General features: G+C 41.0%; 2 protein-coding genes across 3 annotated transcripts; one reads left to right on the top strand and one right to left on the bottom strand.

Moving 5' to 3' along the window:
* Positions 1 to 140: 140 nt before the first annotated feature.
* On the bottom strand, positions 141 to 4,798 carry anapc16 (anaphase promoting complex subunit 16). 2 transcript variants are annotated; one of them, XM_061227831.1, is made up of 4 exons: positions 4,663 to 4,798; positions 3,374 to 3,539; positions 1,884 to 1,958; positions 141 to 1,242 (listed from the first exon to the last, which is right to left on the bottom strand). In XM_061227831.1, exons 1-4 carry the CDS (start codon positions 4,723 to 4,725, stop codon positions 1,133 to 1,135), a joined length of 414 nt encoding a protein of 137 aa, XP_061083815.1. In that variant the 5' UTR covers positions 4,726 to 4,798; the 3' UTR covers positions 141 to 1,132. The 2 variants fall into 2 exon arrangements, with proteins under 2 accessions (XP_061083815.1, XP_061083823.1); XM_061227839.1 differs by lacking the exon at positions 4,663 to 4,798 and adding an exon at positions 4,238 to 4,419.
* Positions 4,370 to 14,534, top strand: ascc1 (activating signal cointegrator 1 complex subunit 1). Its single transcript, XM_061227817.1, has 11 exons — positions 4,370 to 4,536; positions 4,779 to 4,915; positions 5,081 to 5,180; positions 5,310 to 5,407; positions 5,659 to 5,837; positions 6,088 to 6,221; positions 6,726 to 6,845; positions 7,354 to 7,478; positions 9,046 to 9,119; positions 11,929 to 12,074; positions 12,179 to 14,534. Exons 2-10 carry the CDS (start codon positions 4,795 to 4,797, stop codon positions 12,043 to 12,045), a joined length of 1,068 nt encoding a protein of 355 aa, XP_061083801.1. The 5' UTR covers positions 4,370 to 4,536; positions 4,779 to 4,794; the 3' UTR covers positions 12,046 to 12,074; positions 12,179 to 14,534.
* The last annotated feature ends 3,515 nt before the right edge of the window (positions 14,535 to 18,049 follow it).

Raw genomic sequence — 18,049 nt, 5'->3', positions numbered from 1 at the left:
ATTACTGTTCATAAAGGAGAAAGGGTGACAATTCAGCCATACAAAGTGAAAACAGGAGAATTAATGTGTTTCAGATTGCAGAATACAATTGATATTTGGACTTATTACAAAGGTTGCAAATGTAGAGAAGAAATCCAAAAAATGCTTCATATCATTTATTTAACTTATGGATCCAGTTCTACCATACCATTTAATTTACTTAAGAAAAGGACACAAGCCTGAACTGATGGTGTGGACTGACAATGTTGACAAAAAATGTTTTTCCTGGAATGCGGCCAAATCCATTTAAAGAAATACTACTGACTTACCAAGAAGATACATGGGTGGGTTTGAGCCATCCACATCCATTTTAAAAATAATAATTTATACATGTATTGAGGGACTTTTGTGAATCAAACTGATCCCCATAAACACTGGCACGGGAAGATTATAGGGCTTTGATTATTCCTGATAAAGTTATACAAAAGTAATTCAAAACTTGGCAAAAATACAATACACAATTTATGTGCCTGACAATCTCATAATTACACTGTCAGTATTGTTAAAAAGGAATAATTCAGTTAATTCCACAATCACACAAAATACAAAAAGAAAAAAAGGTTCTCAAACGGTATTTATCCAAATGAATTAAAACAGTTTATGAAAACCAGACGATTCATTGACATACAATGAGATTTGATCTAGTATTTAAACAAAAGAAACAAGAGTTTCAGGTGTGAAGCAAGAGACATTATGGATTGAGCTAGAACCTGTGTCTATCTGATTCTATGTGCTTTCACGACTAGTCATTAAATTGAGGTTACTGAGGAAACAAAGGAGGACACAGACATGTCTCTACAAGTCAGCTCTCTCCACTGGTCAACTTGCTCCCGATATAGCGAGTCAAAAAATATCTTTGTGACATAAATTCATGAACTGATGCAAATAAAATACGTTTTTACAGTTTGACACGACATAATGTGATATTAGGAAAAAAAATAATTTTGAAATTTCATGGTTTTTTTGATGAACTCAGAGGGAGTGCCAGCCATTTAAACACAAAGGGACGCTGGCTGTGTTTGCTGACGTATGAACTCTTAAGTCTTAAAACTCAATCTTCCCTTCTTGAGAAGTCCATGTCAGAAGTCTTTGTTCATGAAGGTGTAAAACCCAACAGCTGCTCGATGGGTTTATATCGCCATTCGTCTGCTTCAAGCTCCTCAACCAAGCCTGCTAGTTTCTCCATGCGAGACACTTGTTGATCTGGAAATGAAGACAAATTAAATGTGAAATTTTACCCTTTTCTACAGATACAATAAAACTAATCAAAGGAACCAACAAGCTGTATACCATAACTGTATACCATGAAGTTCACTTAAATTGATTGGAGCCGGTTGCAGATGTTCTAATAAAATTCAAGGCCTCAAATGGATTTACAATTCAGTTCAACCCTATTCCGCACAATTAATTAAACAACAAATATTCTAAAGATAGTCTACAGTTACTGTATCACATCTTTATTAAATTACTGTATTGTGCCCCTAATACAGTCAAGACATTTTGTAACATTTCCATAAATAAAGAAAAGTTTAAAAATGTCTTTATGGGACAGTTTCCAGTTTTTATATTAACCGGACCATTTACTGAATTATTATAGGCATGGACATAAAGGGTCATAAAATAAAACAATTTAAAAAGGCAGCCATGCCATTGGGCATATGCTCCCTCGTGTCCTACATTCAGTTCCTGACAGACAGCAGCCCAGAAAGGGGTCAATCACTGTGTTTAACCCCTCCTTTGTGCATTAAATAATCCTATTGGCATTTTACCAATTTCTTTCTTTGAGTCCAAGTCCTTTTTGAGCAAAGAATGGATGAGTCCTTTGCAAGATTACATTGTCTTACCGTGTTTCACCTGCTTGAGTGTAGACGCAACTTGGTAGCTGAACACGGACTCGCACAAAAATCTATCAGAGCCATCTGAAACGCACAGAAATGTGCAAATGACCCCGTTGTGTGCATTGTCAAGCAAACCTTTCCAATACTCTTTTTACCAACTGCCACAATAGCACATGTTCGCTTGTGTAACAAAAAAGGCATATAACTGAGCATGCGAGAAAACTAGGCTAACTCTTCAGCTGGAAAACATGATTAAGGAGAGAAGATGCAAAACACCATTATGCAACTCATTAGCATTACTACCCATGGTAAGCAAATGCATGCCAGAATCTGACACTGTAACAGGGATTACTGATGAGGACAAGCCCCAACAATGTACACAACAAAACAACAGGCACAGAGCTCATTCAGCCATACGAATATCCACTTTGCTGTGCGCCATTTCCTTGCCCTTTTGTCACCCGTGGCCTCCTGATAGAAATTAAGCCAAGTACATTGAAGCAAGAGTTTACTTTGTTTTCTTTTTTAAAATATTGTTTTGGTCTTAATGTTCATTACATTTTTATTGGTGCAGTGTGTGCAGTGAAGGATATTTTATATATTTGTTTTTTGACAACCTGCCAACTTCACAATGGCTGGTATAAGGCACTTGGAGCTTTGTGGTGTTCATGCTTAAAGAAAACGGATCTTTACGCTTATAATTGTGAGCAAAGACCATGAAATAGATTTTTCTTTTCATGTTCACAGCCTCTTAGAAACATAATGTTGCTGTGCAAGCTGCTTTTGATTTAGTTGCGCATTTTCTTGCTTTACACCACAAGCCTCATCTATACCTGCCAGTGTAAAGCTGGCAGGTCAGAAACCAGCTCAAAATATATTTTATCAAACATAAAAAAGTTACATACAGCAAATATGCAATATTATTTAAAAGACATCACAGATTGTGAACTGTCCCTTTAAATAAGGTGTTTGACGCAAGGGAAGTAATTTGGTGGAGGGAGTCTGCCATACGGCCCAGCACACACAGTTCCTTTTGTGTTCTGCTGTGCAGGCACGTATGAAATGCACAAATTTGGAGGATGGATCATCAACTGAGCCCTAGTCACTAGGGTCTCTGGTGAGAAAACACACATCCAAGATTATGAGGTGCTGACCTACATAGAGGGGAAACTATTGGAACTACATAAATGTAAGTGACTATCACTACGAACTTGCCAAAGTCTTACACCGCAATATCCAGGACATGTTCCAGTTGGAACTTGTGTGCCACAAAATTAACATCTCAATTTTCAGTTGTGCTGAATAAAAAAATAAAAGTTTGTATCTGAATAAGCTTATAGCAGGACTTGCAAAAAATTATGCTGAGTGTATCCACTCTGGATTTTACCTCCTCTCTAGCTTTACCAAGATCAATATTTCATTACTGGGACAATTCCCAACTGAACAGATGTACAGTAGATATAAACGTAAACAATCGGAGCCGACTTGCGACAGACCTTCCATCATTTCCCCGGCTCCTTTGGGATATGTGTAGAGGACTTTGCGAGGGGGTATGAGTTCTGAAGCACTAAATCCTGATCCAGTGACAGAGCTTCCGCTGACTCCCCCAGCAGAAGAAGAGGAGGAAGATGCAGCCATCCCAATGTACTCCACCTGGAAACACTGTAAAACAGTAGCTTAGCTCATTACCACATGGTTATTACTCTTCATGTAAACAAGGTTGTTAGCTCGAACTGCAGACACTGCACGAGTGCCGTTGTTTATCCGTCCCTAATCTAGTTAGCTAACCATGTCAGTCTTGGTATGCAACCGTTATACAAAGTAATGTTGGCCAGCTTATGACACCATGAATATTCGAACGGAACACAGAACATAAATTAGAGTGTAGGGGAAATTTCACAGAACAAAAGATCGCCCTCGTCTCCAGTCGCCGGGAGCTTCTCTTTCGTATCCCGGACGAGCCCCCAAATGTCGTGTCTACGAAACGACAAGAGTTTAATACTAACTTATAGCTAATACGATTCGTAGCTAGCTAGCTACATATTTTGGTTTCAAGAGCTCACAACTGGGTGGCGAATCTGCTGATATCTACGCTGCTGGCTAATTAGTAAACATAAGCTAATGTTGGCAAGATACTGTAGTAAAGCTAGCCGAGTATCATAACAGTCTAACGTTAGTCTACAGACAACTCCACATTAGCTAGTCAACCGCTTGCCAGTTAGCATGCTTACGGAAGCATGGCTATCTAAAAACTACGTCAAAATATTGCACGGCGAATTTATGAAATTACTTTTTCCAAGCTTGGGGGAAGTTCAATATTATCAATAGTTAGTTTGTTCTAGCTTAAACTAACTTGTTACCTGCTTTCAAAGAATTATGCCCACATCAACCGATAGACGTATACTAGCTAAATTACTAGCAACACAACTAGCAATTTGCAATAACACCGTAGTCGAAACGCTTTGCGGCTTTGTCGAATGTTTCAATACATTAGACAACCCGCTTCGCGACAGTTTGCCGTGTATCAGAAATTGCATGCCAACTAGCGAGCGCTGACCGTCATACTAACTTGTCCTACATAATTCATCTCTTATGTGCTTATACTGAAGCAAATTAAGTTACCACCCCCATCTAGTAGCGTCAACTGTTTGCTGTATTGGTAAGATTTTCTTAGTTCGTTAACTAGCTAGCTAGCTAACGTTATATAATTGACACCACGAAAAGCAATTAGCTAGCCTAACTAGCTAGCAAACTATTAAACCTATAGTTTAGGTAATATAGCTACCTTGACTTTGTAATTGCTGTTGCCTGTTTGCTCGCTAACGTTGCTTTTATCTTCTGAAATCATCACCTTTCACATGCCATGGTTAATTAATGCCATAGTTATTCTATAACACACAGCCCCGGTTCCTTTGAAATGGAGGTTTTACGACCGACCCTGATAAACATCAATGGAAGGATTTACAGAAAAAACGTTATCAAAGAACAGGTTTATCAAGAGGAAGACGATGAGGACGAATTTTCTTATTCTGGACCAGGTAAATAACGTTAGCTAAGTTAAAATAGCGAGGGTATCCAACTGAACAACAACAATGAACACATAGGTTTTGTAAATGCAAGTGCAATTATATGGATGTAAATAAATATTTAAGACTGTTCCTAGACGATGGCTGACTGTATTTCCCCATTGTTCTCCCTTACAGTCACTGACCAGTTCACGGAGGAACCCTGTGACACACTCTCCATGGAACAAACTGAGAAGGGCTACCGTTATGCCATGGATGTTCCCAGTGTTCTTTACAAGTAGGCATGCATGTACTAAAATCTTGTCTTATTTGCCTTGATATGCAACGAAGGTATACTGTATATCAACCTTAAATGGATACCAATGGAATAAAGTTGACTTTAAAATGGAAGGTGTTGTTTTTACAGATACATTATTGGAAAGAAAGGGGAGACCAGGAAGAGACTTGAGAATGAAACACGTACCTCAATAAACATTCCCAAGCAAGGAGTGGAGGGACAGATAGGTGAGATTTGGATGGGACTGTGCTTGTTTTGTCAGGCAGAACAATGGCAATCTTTGTCTTTTATTGATGCTTTACCATCCTACTTCCTACCCCTTGATTCATATTTAACAAATTTGTAGTGAAGAGAGAAATTTGGGGCTTCCTTATATTTGTAGTTTGTGATTAAGACAATGTGGTTGTTAGAGACTTTGAATTTCCTGTGATAAAGTCTTTGTCCTGACTTGTGACTTAGTCTCTCAATCTTGGCTCAGTGATCACTGGTCAGCAGAGAGGTGCGGTGTCGTCAGCCGTCACACGCATTGAGGTCCTGATGGAGAGCTTCCGGAAGAAACAGCCCTTCACGCATTTCCTGTCTTTCCCTTTAAACCATCCTCAAATCCAGGAGCAGTTCTTAAAGTTTAAAGAAGAGGTCTTGGAACAGTGTTCAAAGGTAGAGCATATTTGAATTATGGCCAGAGAAATGATAAAACTGCAGCTTTAATTTTTGCCCATTTAAATATATGTGAGTTTGGTTGTTAACCTGTGTGGCAAGGATAGTCAAGGCCATTGCTTACTGAGGTAATTGCTCTGATTGATAAATCCTTCAAAGAAATTTAATAAGTAAATGTCAGTGATGGGACCATAATCTCGTACCGTATATGCCATTATATAACGCCAATTCTTTCCCTGTGTTTTTGAAGGATAGTGGAGTTGACGGCAGCATCTTTCAGAACCCAGCGAAGCTCCACCTGACTGTTGGGACCCTGGCTCTACTCAATGACATGGAAGTGGCCAAAGCGAGTGAACTCCTCCAGCAGTGCCAGGAGCAGCTCCAGTGTGTGCCAGTCTATACGTTTCAGTCTAATCCAGCTGTAATTATGCAGTAGTTAATGGGTCGGCTCCAAAACCCCACTGCCTAGTGAGCCGGTTGCACCGGCTGGGCATGGTTTCCACTCCATTTACATCCGGCGCATCAAACTGTACCATCTTTAAACTGCATACTCCATCGTTGCCAGCACACAATAAGCGGCAGGCCTGCACACCTACATAGAGCCGACCCACGATGACCAAAGAATTTGCTACCGCCTCATTTTATATATACCATTTTATTGCTCTTTTCTCCAAGCACCTGTCTGTTTTTTTATTTGTATTTTTATTTTGAACTTTTTCCTGTGCAAACCTCATCTTCTTTTCAAGTTATACCATTCAAACCAGTATAGCAATAATTATTGGAATTATTGAATGTATGGAAAATGAATAATAATGATAATTTGTCTGTAAAATTACTGTAAGATTTGGTAAAAGTCACTGGTTTACTGACCACAGTTTGATGTTTCAGAGACATCACCGGGGGGAAGCCTCTTCCCTTGGAGGTAGTGGGGCTCGAGTACATGAACGACGACCCTGCCATGGTGGACGTCTTGTATGCCAAAGTCCAGGCCAAGGATGGGTCAGACAAGTAAGAATGTAGCCTGGTAGTCTGGGTCCCTGGGAGCTTGCCTCGAGGAGCAGTGCTTCAGCACTGGTGTCCTGCCCAGTCTTTAGTCATTTAATATTATAATACACTTTTGTATAGCACATTTCGTAAAATGAAGGTAGCCCAAAGTGCTTTACACTAAAAACATTTCTCCCAGTGTTCTGTAAAAGGAGCTGTGCCCCTAGCACCATGCAGCACAGCTATAAACAGATTTCTGAAAAACCAATAAATACCAACTTATATAACGGAGGAACATGCTGCTCAACGATTGAACAGAGAAACATAATTAAACTGTGAACAGCCTGTATATAGAGATAACCATCTGCATGGATTGCTGTCATGCTGAGTGCAAATGTCCATTGTTACAGATTGTTTGTTGTGCATCTGTTTGCCGTATAGCACTGCATAAGAGTGTACAGTCTTTGGTAAGTAGCTCTGAGTTGTTTTCAGAGTTCACCGTGGTGCCTCTGAGTGGTCGCTGTCTCCGCAGGCTGCAGGTGATGGCCGACCAGCTGGTGGAGAGCTTTGTGACAGCGGGTCTGATGGTGAGGGAGTGGGACAGGGTGAAGCTTCACGGCACCGTCATGAACACGCTGTTCAGGAAGGACCCCTCAGGTAGAGCCCTCCAACCCTTTGCCCGCACCCCGCCGTGTCCCCCGCCCGGGAAACTGCCCTCAGGTCCCGGTGACATGGATATCGGAAACTTTTTTTACACGCCCATGTCAATGCAAAGACAGGTTGTGTTTCCTTGTCATTTTATAGAGCAGTGATCTTCATTCCTGGTCCTGCCGGCCCACAGGGTCTGCTGGTTTTTGTTTTTGCCTTTACAGTACCTTTATTTAGCAGGGGTAGAGCCCTCATACACACCCTTCCCCCCCGCTGTGTCTCCCGCCCAGGAACCTGCCCTCAGGTGCTGGGGTGTGTGAGTCCTTTCAAGCAGCCAGCTCCTCCAGCTAGCCTTTGTTCTGGCTCTCTTTTGAAAGAGCCCCATTCCAAGCCGAGGACACAGTTTGAGTTTGCTCAGTGGAACATGGGGACATGGATATCGGAAACTATTTTTCGTTTTTATTCTTACAGTTGTCAATGCAAGGACAGGTCATGTTCCATTGTTATTTTATAGAGCAGTGATCTTTATTCCTGGTCCTGGCAGGCCACAGTGTCTGCTGTTTTTACATTACATTACATACATTTATTTAGCAGATTTTTATTATGCAAAGCCTTCGATATCGATATCGATATCAATTCAGACCGAATAAACCAGGTGTGGTGTGTAATTGACTGCCGTAACTGATCAGTCAAGTGCCAAGTTACAACAAAAACCAGCAGACCCTGCGGCCCGCTAGGACCAGGAATGAAGATCACTGTTATAGAGGCAGAGATAATGCAGTTGAGGAAAAAACCCTGGGGATATTTTAGTGTATAGGTAAATGCTGTGCCTTGACTGGCTGAATGGCCTGTTCTGGTCATTATACAACATAGTCTTACTTTGTAATTTTCCAAGACGTGCTTATTCATCAGTCTGGCCTTGCACTTCCAGACGCACTCAGCAGGGGGCTACAGTGAGCTGCAGGGAGTCTGATAACGCTCTGTTCCTCCATATCGATCAGCTCGCTGCTGTTTTAGAGCAGCAGCTAGCATACAGCGCTAACAGGAGGCCGGGCAGGTTTGGGCCGGTGAGCTGAAAACAGCAGCTGTGAGTGACCTCTCCCTGTTTGTGGCAGAGGAATAGCATGTTTACTGCTGCCACAATGGGCTTATTCATCTGGAAATGGATCATGCCCAGATTCTGTTCCCGAACATGAGTCTGCACAGAGAGGGCTAGCAGAGCACAAAGGAAGAGCTGGTTCAGTATGGAGCCTGTTTACCGCAGGGGAACACTGGATGTTTTGATTGAGCCGTTGCTTTTTTCGCATGTGTTTTCGCATCTCTGTTGACATCAGGGAATCAGTATTTGTTCCCTTGTAATTATTAGCTGTGTAGTAACACAGGCTCTCCCTACCTCCCTCCATATTCCCTCCTGATTTGGACTCTTGATGGAAAACAAGCTGAACTAAAAGCAGATCCTGCATCATTTATAGAATTGTGGTACACCCAGCACATATCCTGACTGTTTTGGTGTACTTTGGTTTGGATGAGGACTTGTTTTTCATTCATTTTAATTGTCTTTTTTTCTGTTTTCTAGCTGAAGAAAAGGGTGGTTCTGGGAGGCCAAATATGAAGGACCGAGAGGCTTTTGATGCACGGGGTGTATTAAAGGTCAGAGAAAAAAAACCAAGCCCCTCCAAATGTATTAGAATTTCAAACATCCAGGTGCTAATGGTCTCTTGCCTAAGTGCACGTTGCGGTCACTGGTATAGTACAACCTTATTAGTGTAGCCTGCCCTCTAGTGGTTGTATACAAGAACTGTCATTTTATGGATCAACAACAACAACGGCAATTCCGGTCCTGGAGGGCCTGGGTGTATGCAGGTTTTTGTTTCCACCAATTACCCTGGCTAAATGAGCTTATTGGCTGTACACACCAATCACTCATTCACTTGGCCATTAGTAGAATGTTTCATAAATGGTTGCAAGAATAGTCTTCGGCTGATATTTAGCCAAAATGTCAGAAGGCGTAAATGTAAGGGTTTAATTAAATGATTAAAACCAGAAGTGGGAATGAAATCAGAAACCGATATGGCCCTCATTGCCTACCTCTGACCTAGAACGATAACAACCCAAAACACTGTCATTTCTACCTCTACGGGAGGAGGTATCCATATTAAAAAGCTCTTCATTTCATTCAATATTCACACATTGTGCTGCTCTTCAATTCCTCTAAAAATACATGTACACTCAGTGGCACTTTATGAGGTATTTATTAGACTTATTTTTAGACTTAAGTTTCCTGCTTCCGTAACCTATCTACATAGAGATGTTTGATGCATTGTGTTCAGAGATGCTCTTCTGCATACCACTTTTGTAATGGGTGGTTATTTACATTATTTGCACCTTGCTGTCAGCTTAGATCAGTCTGGCCCTTCTCCTCTGACCTCTCTCTTTAACACAGCATTTTTTGGCCGCAGAACTGCTGCTCACTGGATGTTTTTTTGTTTTTTACACCATTCTCTGCAAACTCTAGAGACTGTTGTGTGTGAAAATCGAGGAGATCAGCTTCTGAGATACTCAAACCACCCTGTCTTGCACCAACAATCATCCACAGTCAAAGTCACTAAGATCATATTTTCTTCCCCATTCTGACATTTGGTCTGAAAAACAGGTGAACCTCTTGACCATGTCTGCATGTTTTTATGCATTAAGTTGCTGCCACATGATTGGCTGATTAAATATTTGCATTAACAAGCCGGTGTACAGGTCTACCTAATAGAGTGCTTACTGAGTGTATAAATATATTATTCCATGCTTGACCTAAGTTGTTGAATTATCTGTGTGCTAGACCCTACAAACAGCTTAGCAGTTTATTCTGGGAAATGAGGATATAAAAAAAAGAAAGAAAAGGAAGAATGATGAAACTGTTTCGGCACAAACCTGAAGAAATGGCCATGTGTAAAAATAGCAGCTGCTTCGCTGGTTGCGGATGGTGGCTCCTCCGTGCTTGTAAAACCTGTGTGGAGATGACATGGATGCGGCTTGTTGCAGAGGCAGAGATCACATGTCCATGTATCGCTCTCGCAGTGGAGACGGGGAACATCGCCTGTCAGGGGAAGTGTGACATGAACTGAAACTGGAAACTTGGTTTTCAGTTTGAATATACGCTCACTGGGCACTTTATTAGGTAGACCTGTCCACCAGCTGGATAATGCAAATATTTAATCTGCCAATCATCTTGCTGTAACTAAATGCATAAAAGCTTACAGACATGGTCAAGAGGTCCAGCTGTTTTTCAAACCAAATGTCAGAATGGGGAAGAAATGTGATCTTAGTGACTTTGACTCTGGAATCATTTTTGGTGCCAGACAGGGTGGTTTGAATATCTCAGACAATGCTGGTCTCCTGGGATTTTTACGTACAACAGTCGCTACAGTTTGCACAGAATGGTGTGAAAAACAAAAAACATCCAGTGAGTAGCAGTTCTGCAGGCTACAGCAGCCGAAGAGCAATACGTCTAAAAAAATAAGTCTAATAAATACCTAATGAATTGGTCACAGAGTATATCTGTCTCAGAAATTGGCAACCCACGGACAGAGGGTCATGGCAAATCAGCTTTTAGTCATTAGAATGCAAAACACAACTTGCATGTTTTATTGTGTCAGCGATGATCATGTTGAACATGACAGAATATTACTGCATTTCAAATCCATTGGATTAATTTCAGTGGTTGAAATTGCCAGCCATTTAATTTCATTCAGGATGAGGCTAAATATTCAAAGGTTTAGACATGCTGCCACCAACAACGACCACGTGTCATATAGGGAATTAGGTGCTAAGAGCAAGTGTAGGCCGTGTACGTTATTGCTCTTATTGCTGCGTCTTATTATTGCAGCTTCATTGGGGGAAAGCTGCTAAGGGCCCGTTAAGATGACAAACAGAGCGTTTATGATCCTGCTTTACGCGGTAGAGAACTGTCACTGGAGAGCCCCCGGATTGTGTTCAGTAGGCAGTAACCATGGTAACGGCATGTTTGTGAGAGACGGTCCCCTTCTTGTCATTCCGCGGCCGCTCCAGGAGTGGAATCCAAGAGACACGGTAGCTAGTGTCTGCAACAGGCTTTGAATGGGGAAACGGCTAATTAGCAATCCAGTAAATAGCCCCATAAGTATAAAGGGATACATTTGAGTTGATTGTAGTCATAATCAATGCCTTTCAGACTGCAATTTCACATGATTGTTTTGCATGTGGCCAGTGTCAGTGCATCAGTCATATTGTTTTTCATTGCTTGGATGCGCTCCAGCAGAAACGGCACAGATACATTTCTCATTCCGCCCATGCAGACTGGAGCTATTGACGGAGAGGGGAATTTGTAACAGTACCTGGTTAATGTGGCAGTTGGACACGGGCGTGCCGTCTGAGGCGATCCCAGCGTAATACTCAATGCCTTCCTCTCTTCCTTCGCTTATCTCCGTAGAAGTTTGGCTCGTTCCACTTCGGAGACTTCGAGCTGACCGGCGTCCACATTTCCCAGAGGTTTTCCACAGACTGTTCCGGGTACTACACCTCGTCCGGCCTTGTCCAGTTCTCGTGACGAGCTTTGCCCTTTGACCCCCGACTGTGGTAAGGAACACTGGACTAAAAGACACTCAAAGCCTTGGAGAATGACTGTCATGGTTGAGCAACTGGTCTCCAGTGTGGACATTTGTTCTTCATTTCTTTTGCAGGGTTTCGGCGTGGATGATTGACCGAAGCAAACCCTTCTTTAATCTCAGCCTGGCTGCAGTGACATTATTGTGGCCAGTCTTAACTGCCTTTGCTTCGCCGAGGGCAGTGTTCAACTTGGCCAACAGATGGCGTAATTGAGCGCAGCTGAGATTGTAGTTGGAGTGGAAAGAGACACCAGAAGAAGACTCACGAAGAGAGCGCGTGACTGTGAGCGCGTGCTGTGGGGGAGTAAGTTATAACAGTAATGGCCGTGCTGGTGTCGGCCTTGAGCTGTGTCCAGTGTCTTATAAATAAACCTCCTCTGCCTTCGCGCCAACTCGCTGTGAATCAAACCGAATTCAATTAAAAGCCGGATTTATTGCCGGGCAAATCGGAAAGCTTTTCTGTTTCCCCGTAGTTCTCATTCTGGATGAAAAATGTTAGCAGGCAACAACTGCTAAATCATGCCTTAATTCCTATGCTTTGCACATGAAAAAACTAAAAGATTTTTCTGGGGAAGTAACGTGTTGAGGGAGAAATCTGCAAACCCTTTATCTTCCTGTTGAAATGTTTTCATTATTTTTATTTTAGGATGATCAAGTTTAAAGCTAAATAAAAAAAATATAGCTATGGCCTGATTTAGTAAGACCTTTTAGCCCACGCAAAACCAATAACATGACTAGTGATTAGTCATGGTATTTATTTTGCACCAATCATTGGTTGTGTTACTAGTTTTGCATGTGCTAAAAGGTATTGCATGTGCATGCAAGTCAGGTAGACATGTAAATATTTGTCTTTATTGAAGCCACATAATTTCTACAATAATACAGAGTAGAGTGTCCTTATTCTCTTTTAGTATGTTAAACACACACTTTTTCATGTCTTTCTTAAAAGTGGAATTCTGTCGTCCCTCCTGTCTGTGATTCATTTCAGTTCCGTATGGTTCTGTCAAAACACAGCACACAAACAGTTTGTCTAAAAATGCATATTTAATACATAAGTTTATTTTACAGTCATAGACATGAAAGACTAGTATTAAAGAGTAGTCAGCTCCCACTCACTGCATATTGGATAATGGAATACTGTGCTTTATTGCATAATGTGCAGCCAGTCTTTTATTTGACTATTCTTTTGTGTCCTACAGCAAAACGTTTGTGACATTGCTAGGTTTAAAAACCTAAAACCTATTTTATCATTTTGTGTTGCAGAAAAACATTATTTTGTTTCTCCTTCGCTATATTACTGTAATGTACTATTCATTTGTGCCCCTTGGAGTTTTTAGACCCAGCAAATATTGTCAGTCTTTTTGTGCATTTTTATGGTTTTATTATAGAATGATGAGTCTCCCTCCTATTTTATTTTCAGTCCAGAGTTGTTAACGTTAGATATTATGGCTGCATTAACCACAATATTGATTGCTTAATTTCAAATCCAATGTACTGGATTACAGTGCCAGAAGAACATAAATGATGCCACTGTCCAAATACTTAGAGACTGCACTGTAGCCTATGTGATGGACAGTCTTGAGCCTGGTCAGAAGTTGACTGTTATGTCGGAAGAGCTGACCGGTCCGGAGTCCTGTGTCAGCAGCGAATGTGAGTGCGTTTGACTGGAACGCCAACGAGTTCTGTGAGTATACGGCTGTTCGGCATTCAGGACGGGGAGGCTAGGTCGCCATAGCCTGCCTGTTGTGCCTGCAAGCAACCCAGGCCCCGTCTACTTTCGCTGCTCCTGCTGTTTCAAATTCAGCAGCTCAGTCACACATTACTCTTTCCTCTCAACCCGAATTGACACGGGAACATCCGGAAATAATCACGCAGGACAGGAGGAAAGCGATCGTCGACCCCTGGCTCATAATTTTGTCTGGTGTCGGCTAGAGCGTGTTTTCTCGGGAGCTGTAAAACGGGGCTTGTTGACACGGCCTGCTGTTTGGTTCCGTTGTTTAACAGGCGTGCCCTCGATGGGCTGTGGCGGATTAGCGTGGGTCTGGCTGCTGTTTGGGTAAGGCTGTTTATCCGAGGGTGGCCCTAACTGACCTGCGTTTGTGTCAGGTTCCAGATTGATGTTCCATCAACTCTGTAACTGCTCCGTAGATTGAAATGTTGCGAGTGAAAAGTATTAGTCACCTTTCCCCAGGAGAGGAGATGGATTTTGTGACTGAGGGAGTCATAATCGTGCTCTGTACTGGAAGACATGACATGACTAACTGAAATAGGTTTCTGAAAGTTGCATTGGGACTAGCCTATGAAATCAATTGGCCTGTCAAGCCTGTCCATTAAAATATTTTCAACAATGTATATTAAATATTTTCCTGCATTTCAGGGAATATCAGACATTATTTTCAAAAGCTCCAATAAAGTGTGTCTATAAAAGAAATTGTTGCAATTATTATGGTGTTGACATCAGCACAGCTGCTGCAGTGTGACAGCTCTAAAAAAAAAACTGGAGAAACGGTGAACCTTCATCAGGCCCTGGCTCAGAACTCTCATAATTTGAAAACTCAATGAGCAGTCCTCATTGCCTTTATTTTTGGAAATTTCAATGTAGATTCTGGCAACTTTATCTGAAGAGCAAGCCCTTTGCTTCCGGGGGTGTAATGCAGTAACCGCTTCCAGGTGGCCTCCTCCTCTGCTCATTTCAGTAGACTGATAAACAAGCTTTTGATAATTTCTTTAGTTATTACAGATGCAAGGCTGGTGATTTTCTGATTTGTATTCTATCCATATCTTGTTCAATATTTTAGGCAGTGCAGATTAGGGTTAATTCTTTTGACAGTACATATAAAATTCATGGCTTCGACTCTGGGCCTTGGTGTAAAATATCATTTTGATAGCCTGTGGCATGAAACAAAAATGTGAGTTGAAACGTCACGAAAGGGTTAAGAGGGCAGGCAACATGGTCACAGAGTGACGCATGGAAGCTCGTGCCACGCTGTACAGGAAGAGGCCGAAAAGCACCTTCTCCCTGACGGGAATTAATCAATAAGCGTGCGGGTCCGCATTATACTTCTCTCTCGGCGTTCCCGAGTTACCACGAAAGACAAGGAAAAAGGCAAACGCTACAGCGTTTCCTCTGTGAGGAGAGTCCGGCACATGGGGTTCACTGCAGCGTTTCATAGGCGCATGTGGCACCACCAGCCTGCAATTTGCTGATGTGCTGAGAGCAGGGGAAAAAAGGAGAAAAAATCCATCTGCCCCTCCCCCCACATGATGAGAAATCACCTCCAAACATTCACCTTTCCTTTCTCTGCTTAGGAGAGCAGAAAGACACCGGCTGCCATCCGAGCCAATGTCATTTTGAAAACCGTCCCTGTTTGGGGCCTGCTGTGCACTCGGCAATTAGAATTACACTCTTTCAAAAATAGAAATTGCACCAAAAAAAAAAAACTTCAAAGGACGGCAAGAAACCATCCAAATGGCAAAATTCATTTGGAAACAATCCTTGATGTCCTTGAGAGTAAACAAATTATGCTCTTCAGTTTTGAATAATGCATGAACAATAAATTGATAAATAATGCATTTCTGGTAATGCGTAAACTTGCGTGACAGCAACTGTGCTTCACATGCACGTTTTGTTGTAGGCCTTGCATGTTAGTAAGATACTGCTGTGTAATAAGCACCGATCAGGTTACTTCAGAATGTTCAGGGTATCTAATTATACCTGAATTCAGGTTGCTGTATCTACCCATGTCAAAAATGCAGTTAACAATATAGCCTATTCGTTATTGCGATTGCATTTTCATTTTTACATAACGCCCTTGCAGAGTGATGAATGGTGATACATGAAGTAATGATTGCCCTAATCCCTATAATATGAAAATGTGAATGAAAAGAAGAATTATGTATAAATCAACACATCATTAAGGCGATAATTGGGGAAATGCATTCCATATGCAAGACCTTATGGCATTTAGGGCTAAAAATAAAGTGATGAATATCAGTTGAAAAATATGGGTCTATATAGGAAACAGTTGTGCCTAATTAACAGGATGAAAGATCAGAGTAAATTGACAGCTCTGCGTAAGTAATATAGAAGAGAAAAACTCACGGTTGAGAAATGAGGAATTATTGTATTATTTGTCATTGAAAGAATACTTCTATATTAAGAGCTGACGCAGTATTTACAGTCAATAACATACAGTATGTCTAAATGAAACGCAGAGAGAGATGTGAATTAATTTGTGTGCAATTACGTTGCTGTATGCAGTTCTGGATCAGCATCTGTGTTTATTAGCAGCTACAACCAATCAGTTCTCGTATTGTCCTCTATGAGTGCAGATCTCTACCTGAGTATGACACGATTTTTGGCCAGTGACGGTACAGCACGCTAATTTGAAAAAGGCAAAAATACAGGAAATATTGAGTAATTCTTTATTCTTTCTAAGTATTCTTTACAAATTAAATGTAATTGTGAGAAACTTATTCCAAAAGTGAGTATTGCATACATATTAAACATAGACAATGTCAGCATTGTGTTAAGATACATGTCTATTAAATATTTATGAGTGTTAGCATAGCATTGTGCAGTTAAGCTACAATTGTGATATTGCATTAAACAGGAAGGAAATGAAGTGTTTTCTGCAGTAATAGTGTGCTTTCTGTATGTCGATGCCCCCAGTGGTATGAAATGTGGAAAGTAACAAGATTACGGATTACCACTCTTTCATCATGGCTGCAGGTGGACCCATCTTGTAAGTGCTAACTGGCAGTTGTAATCCTTTTTTATTTTTCTAATCGGCGAATAATACTTGTCTGGGCAGAATTTATCCACGCATCTGTGAAAAACATTTCAGCTGTGAATTTTGCTCTGAATGGGTCAAAGAAGAAGCAGGTTTGGAGTACAAGAGGTAAACCTTGAGCAAAGTACTTTTGATCAGAAGGGAGAGGCAGACAGGTTCTTGAAAACTGAGCTCGGCAGAAGACGAAGAAAGCATGAAAAGAGGTTCGTTTTGGATTTAAACTGTTGGAAATTCACAGAGAGATGTACTGCACATCCACAGAAGGGGGGAGTTTTAATGATGGATTTTCAACACTGAGGAGTCAGGAAAATATGAAACACAATGACCCAGAGAGGGTGGGTGCAGAGATAAAATCACAGCTGACCCAACATCAGGCCTTCAGATACCCCATTTTCTAACAGAATATAAACAGACTTGCTCAGCCTTTAGCTTTTTCAATTTTGATGTGCTGCAGAGGAGACTATGTATAAAAAGGCTGTAATGCCTATACAGATCATCCAATACAAATGTAACTCAAATTACAGCTGACAGTTTGCACTCTAATCTCATCCTCATTGTCGTTTTGACGACAATCAAATGCTGGAGTACAGAGCCAAAACAATAACAATTGTGTCTCAGTCCAAATACTTACAGATTGCACTGCATTATAGGTGATGGAAAATATCAAATGTCATCTTATTTAGAATGATATAATGGATCTTAATCAAGATCTGATCTTTTTCATGAGGCAGTGTACTTTTCTAGGATGTTCTTGAAATCAGGAAAGGAAAAGGTAGAGAACACATGACCTTTTATAGCTCCAGAATAAAAGATTGTCAGGCTGTTAAATGATATTGATCCGACAGAAAATTGATTAATCTGTTAATTACTTTTTAAGGTCAGGGCTTATTTTCTATATTGGGTTTCATATCTTTAAAGCCCACCCTTTCGACTGACTTGATCTGTCTTGATTCCATTTCTTCAGGTTTAAATGCTGAATATATTTTCTTAGTTGAAGATTTTTATAATATTGTCAGTCAAGTCTCTCATTTATGGGACCATTAAGCATTAGTGTACATTTGGATTCAGCTAATGTTAAAGAACAGGCGGCAATAAGAAAACTATGCTGGCCAGATATCAGTGCATTAAAATAGCCTGAAAATTGATTATATGT

This window comes from Conger conger, chromosome 2, assembly GCF_963514075.1.
Source record: "Conger conger chromosome 2, fConCon1.1, whole genome shotgun sequence".
Lineage (NCBI taxonomy): Eukaryota > Metazoa > Chordata > Actinopteri > Anguilliformes > Congridae > Conger > Conger conger.
The sequence above is the reverse complement of the archived record's forward strand: the minus strand, read 5'-3'. Positions and strand labels throughout refer to the sequence as shown.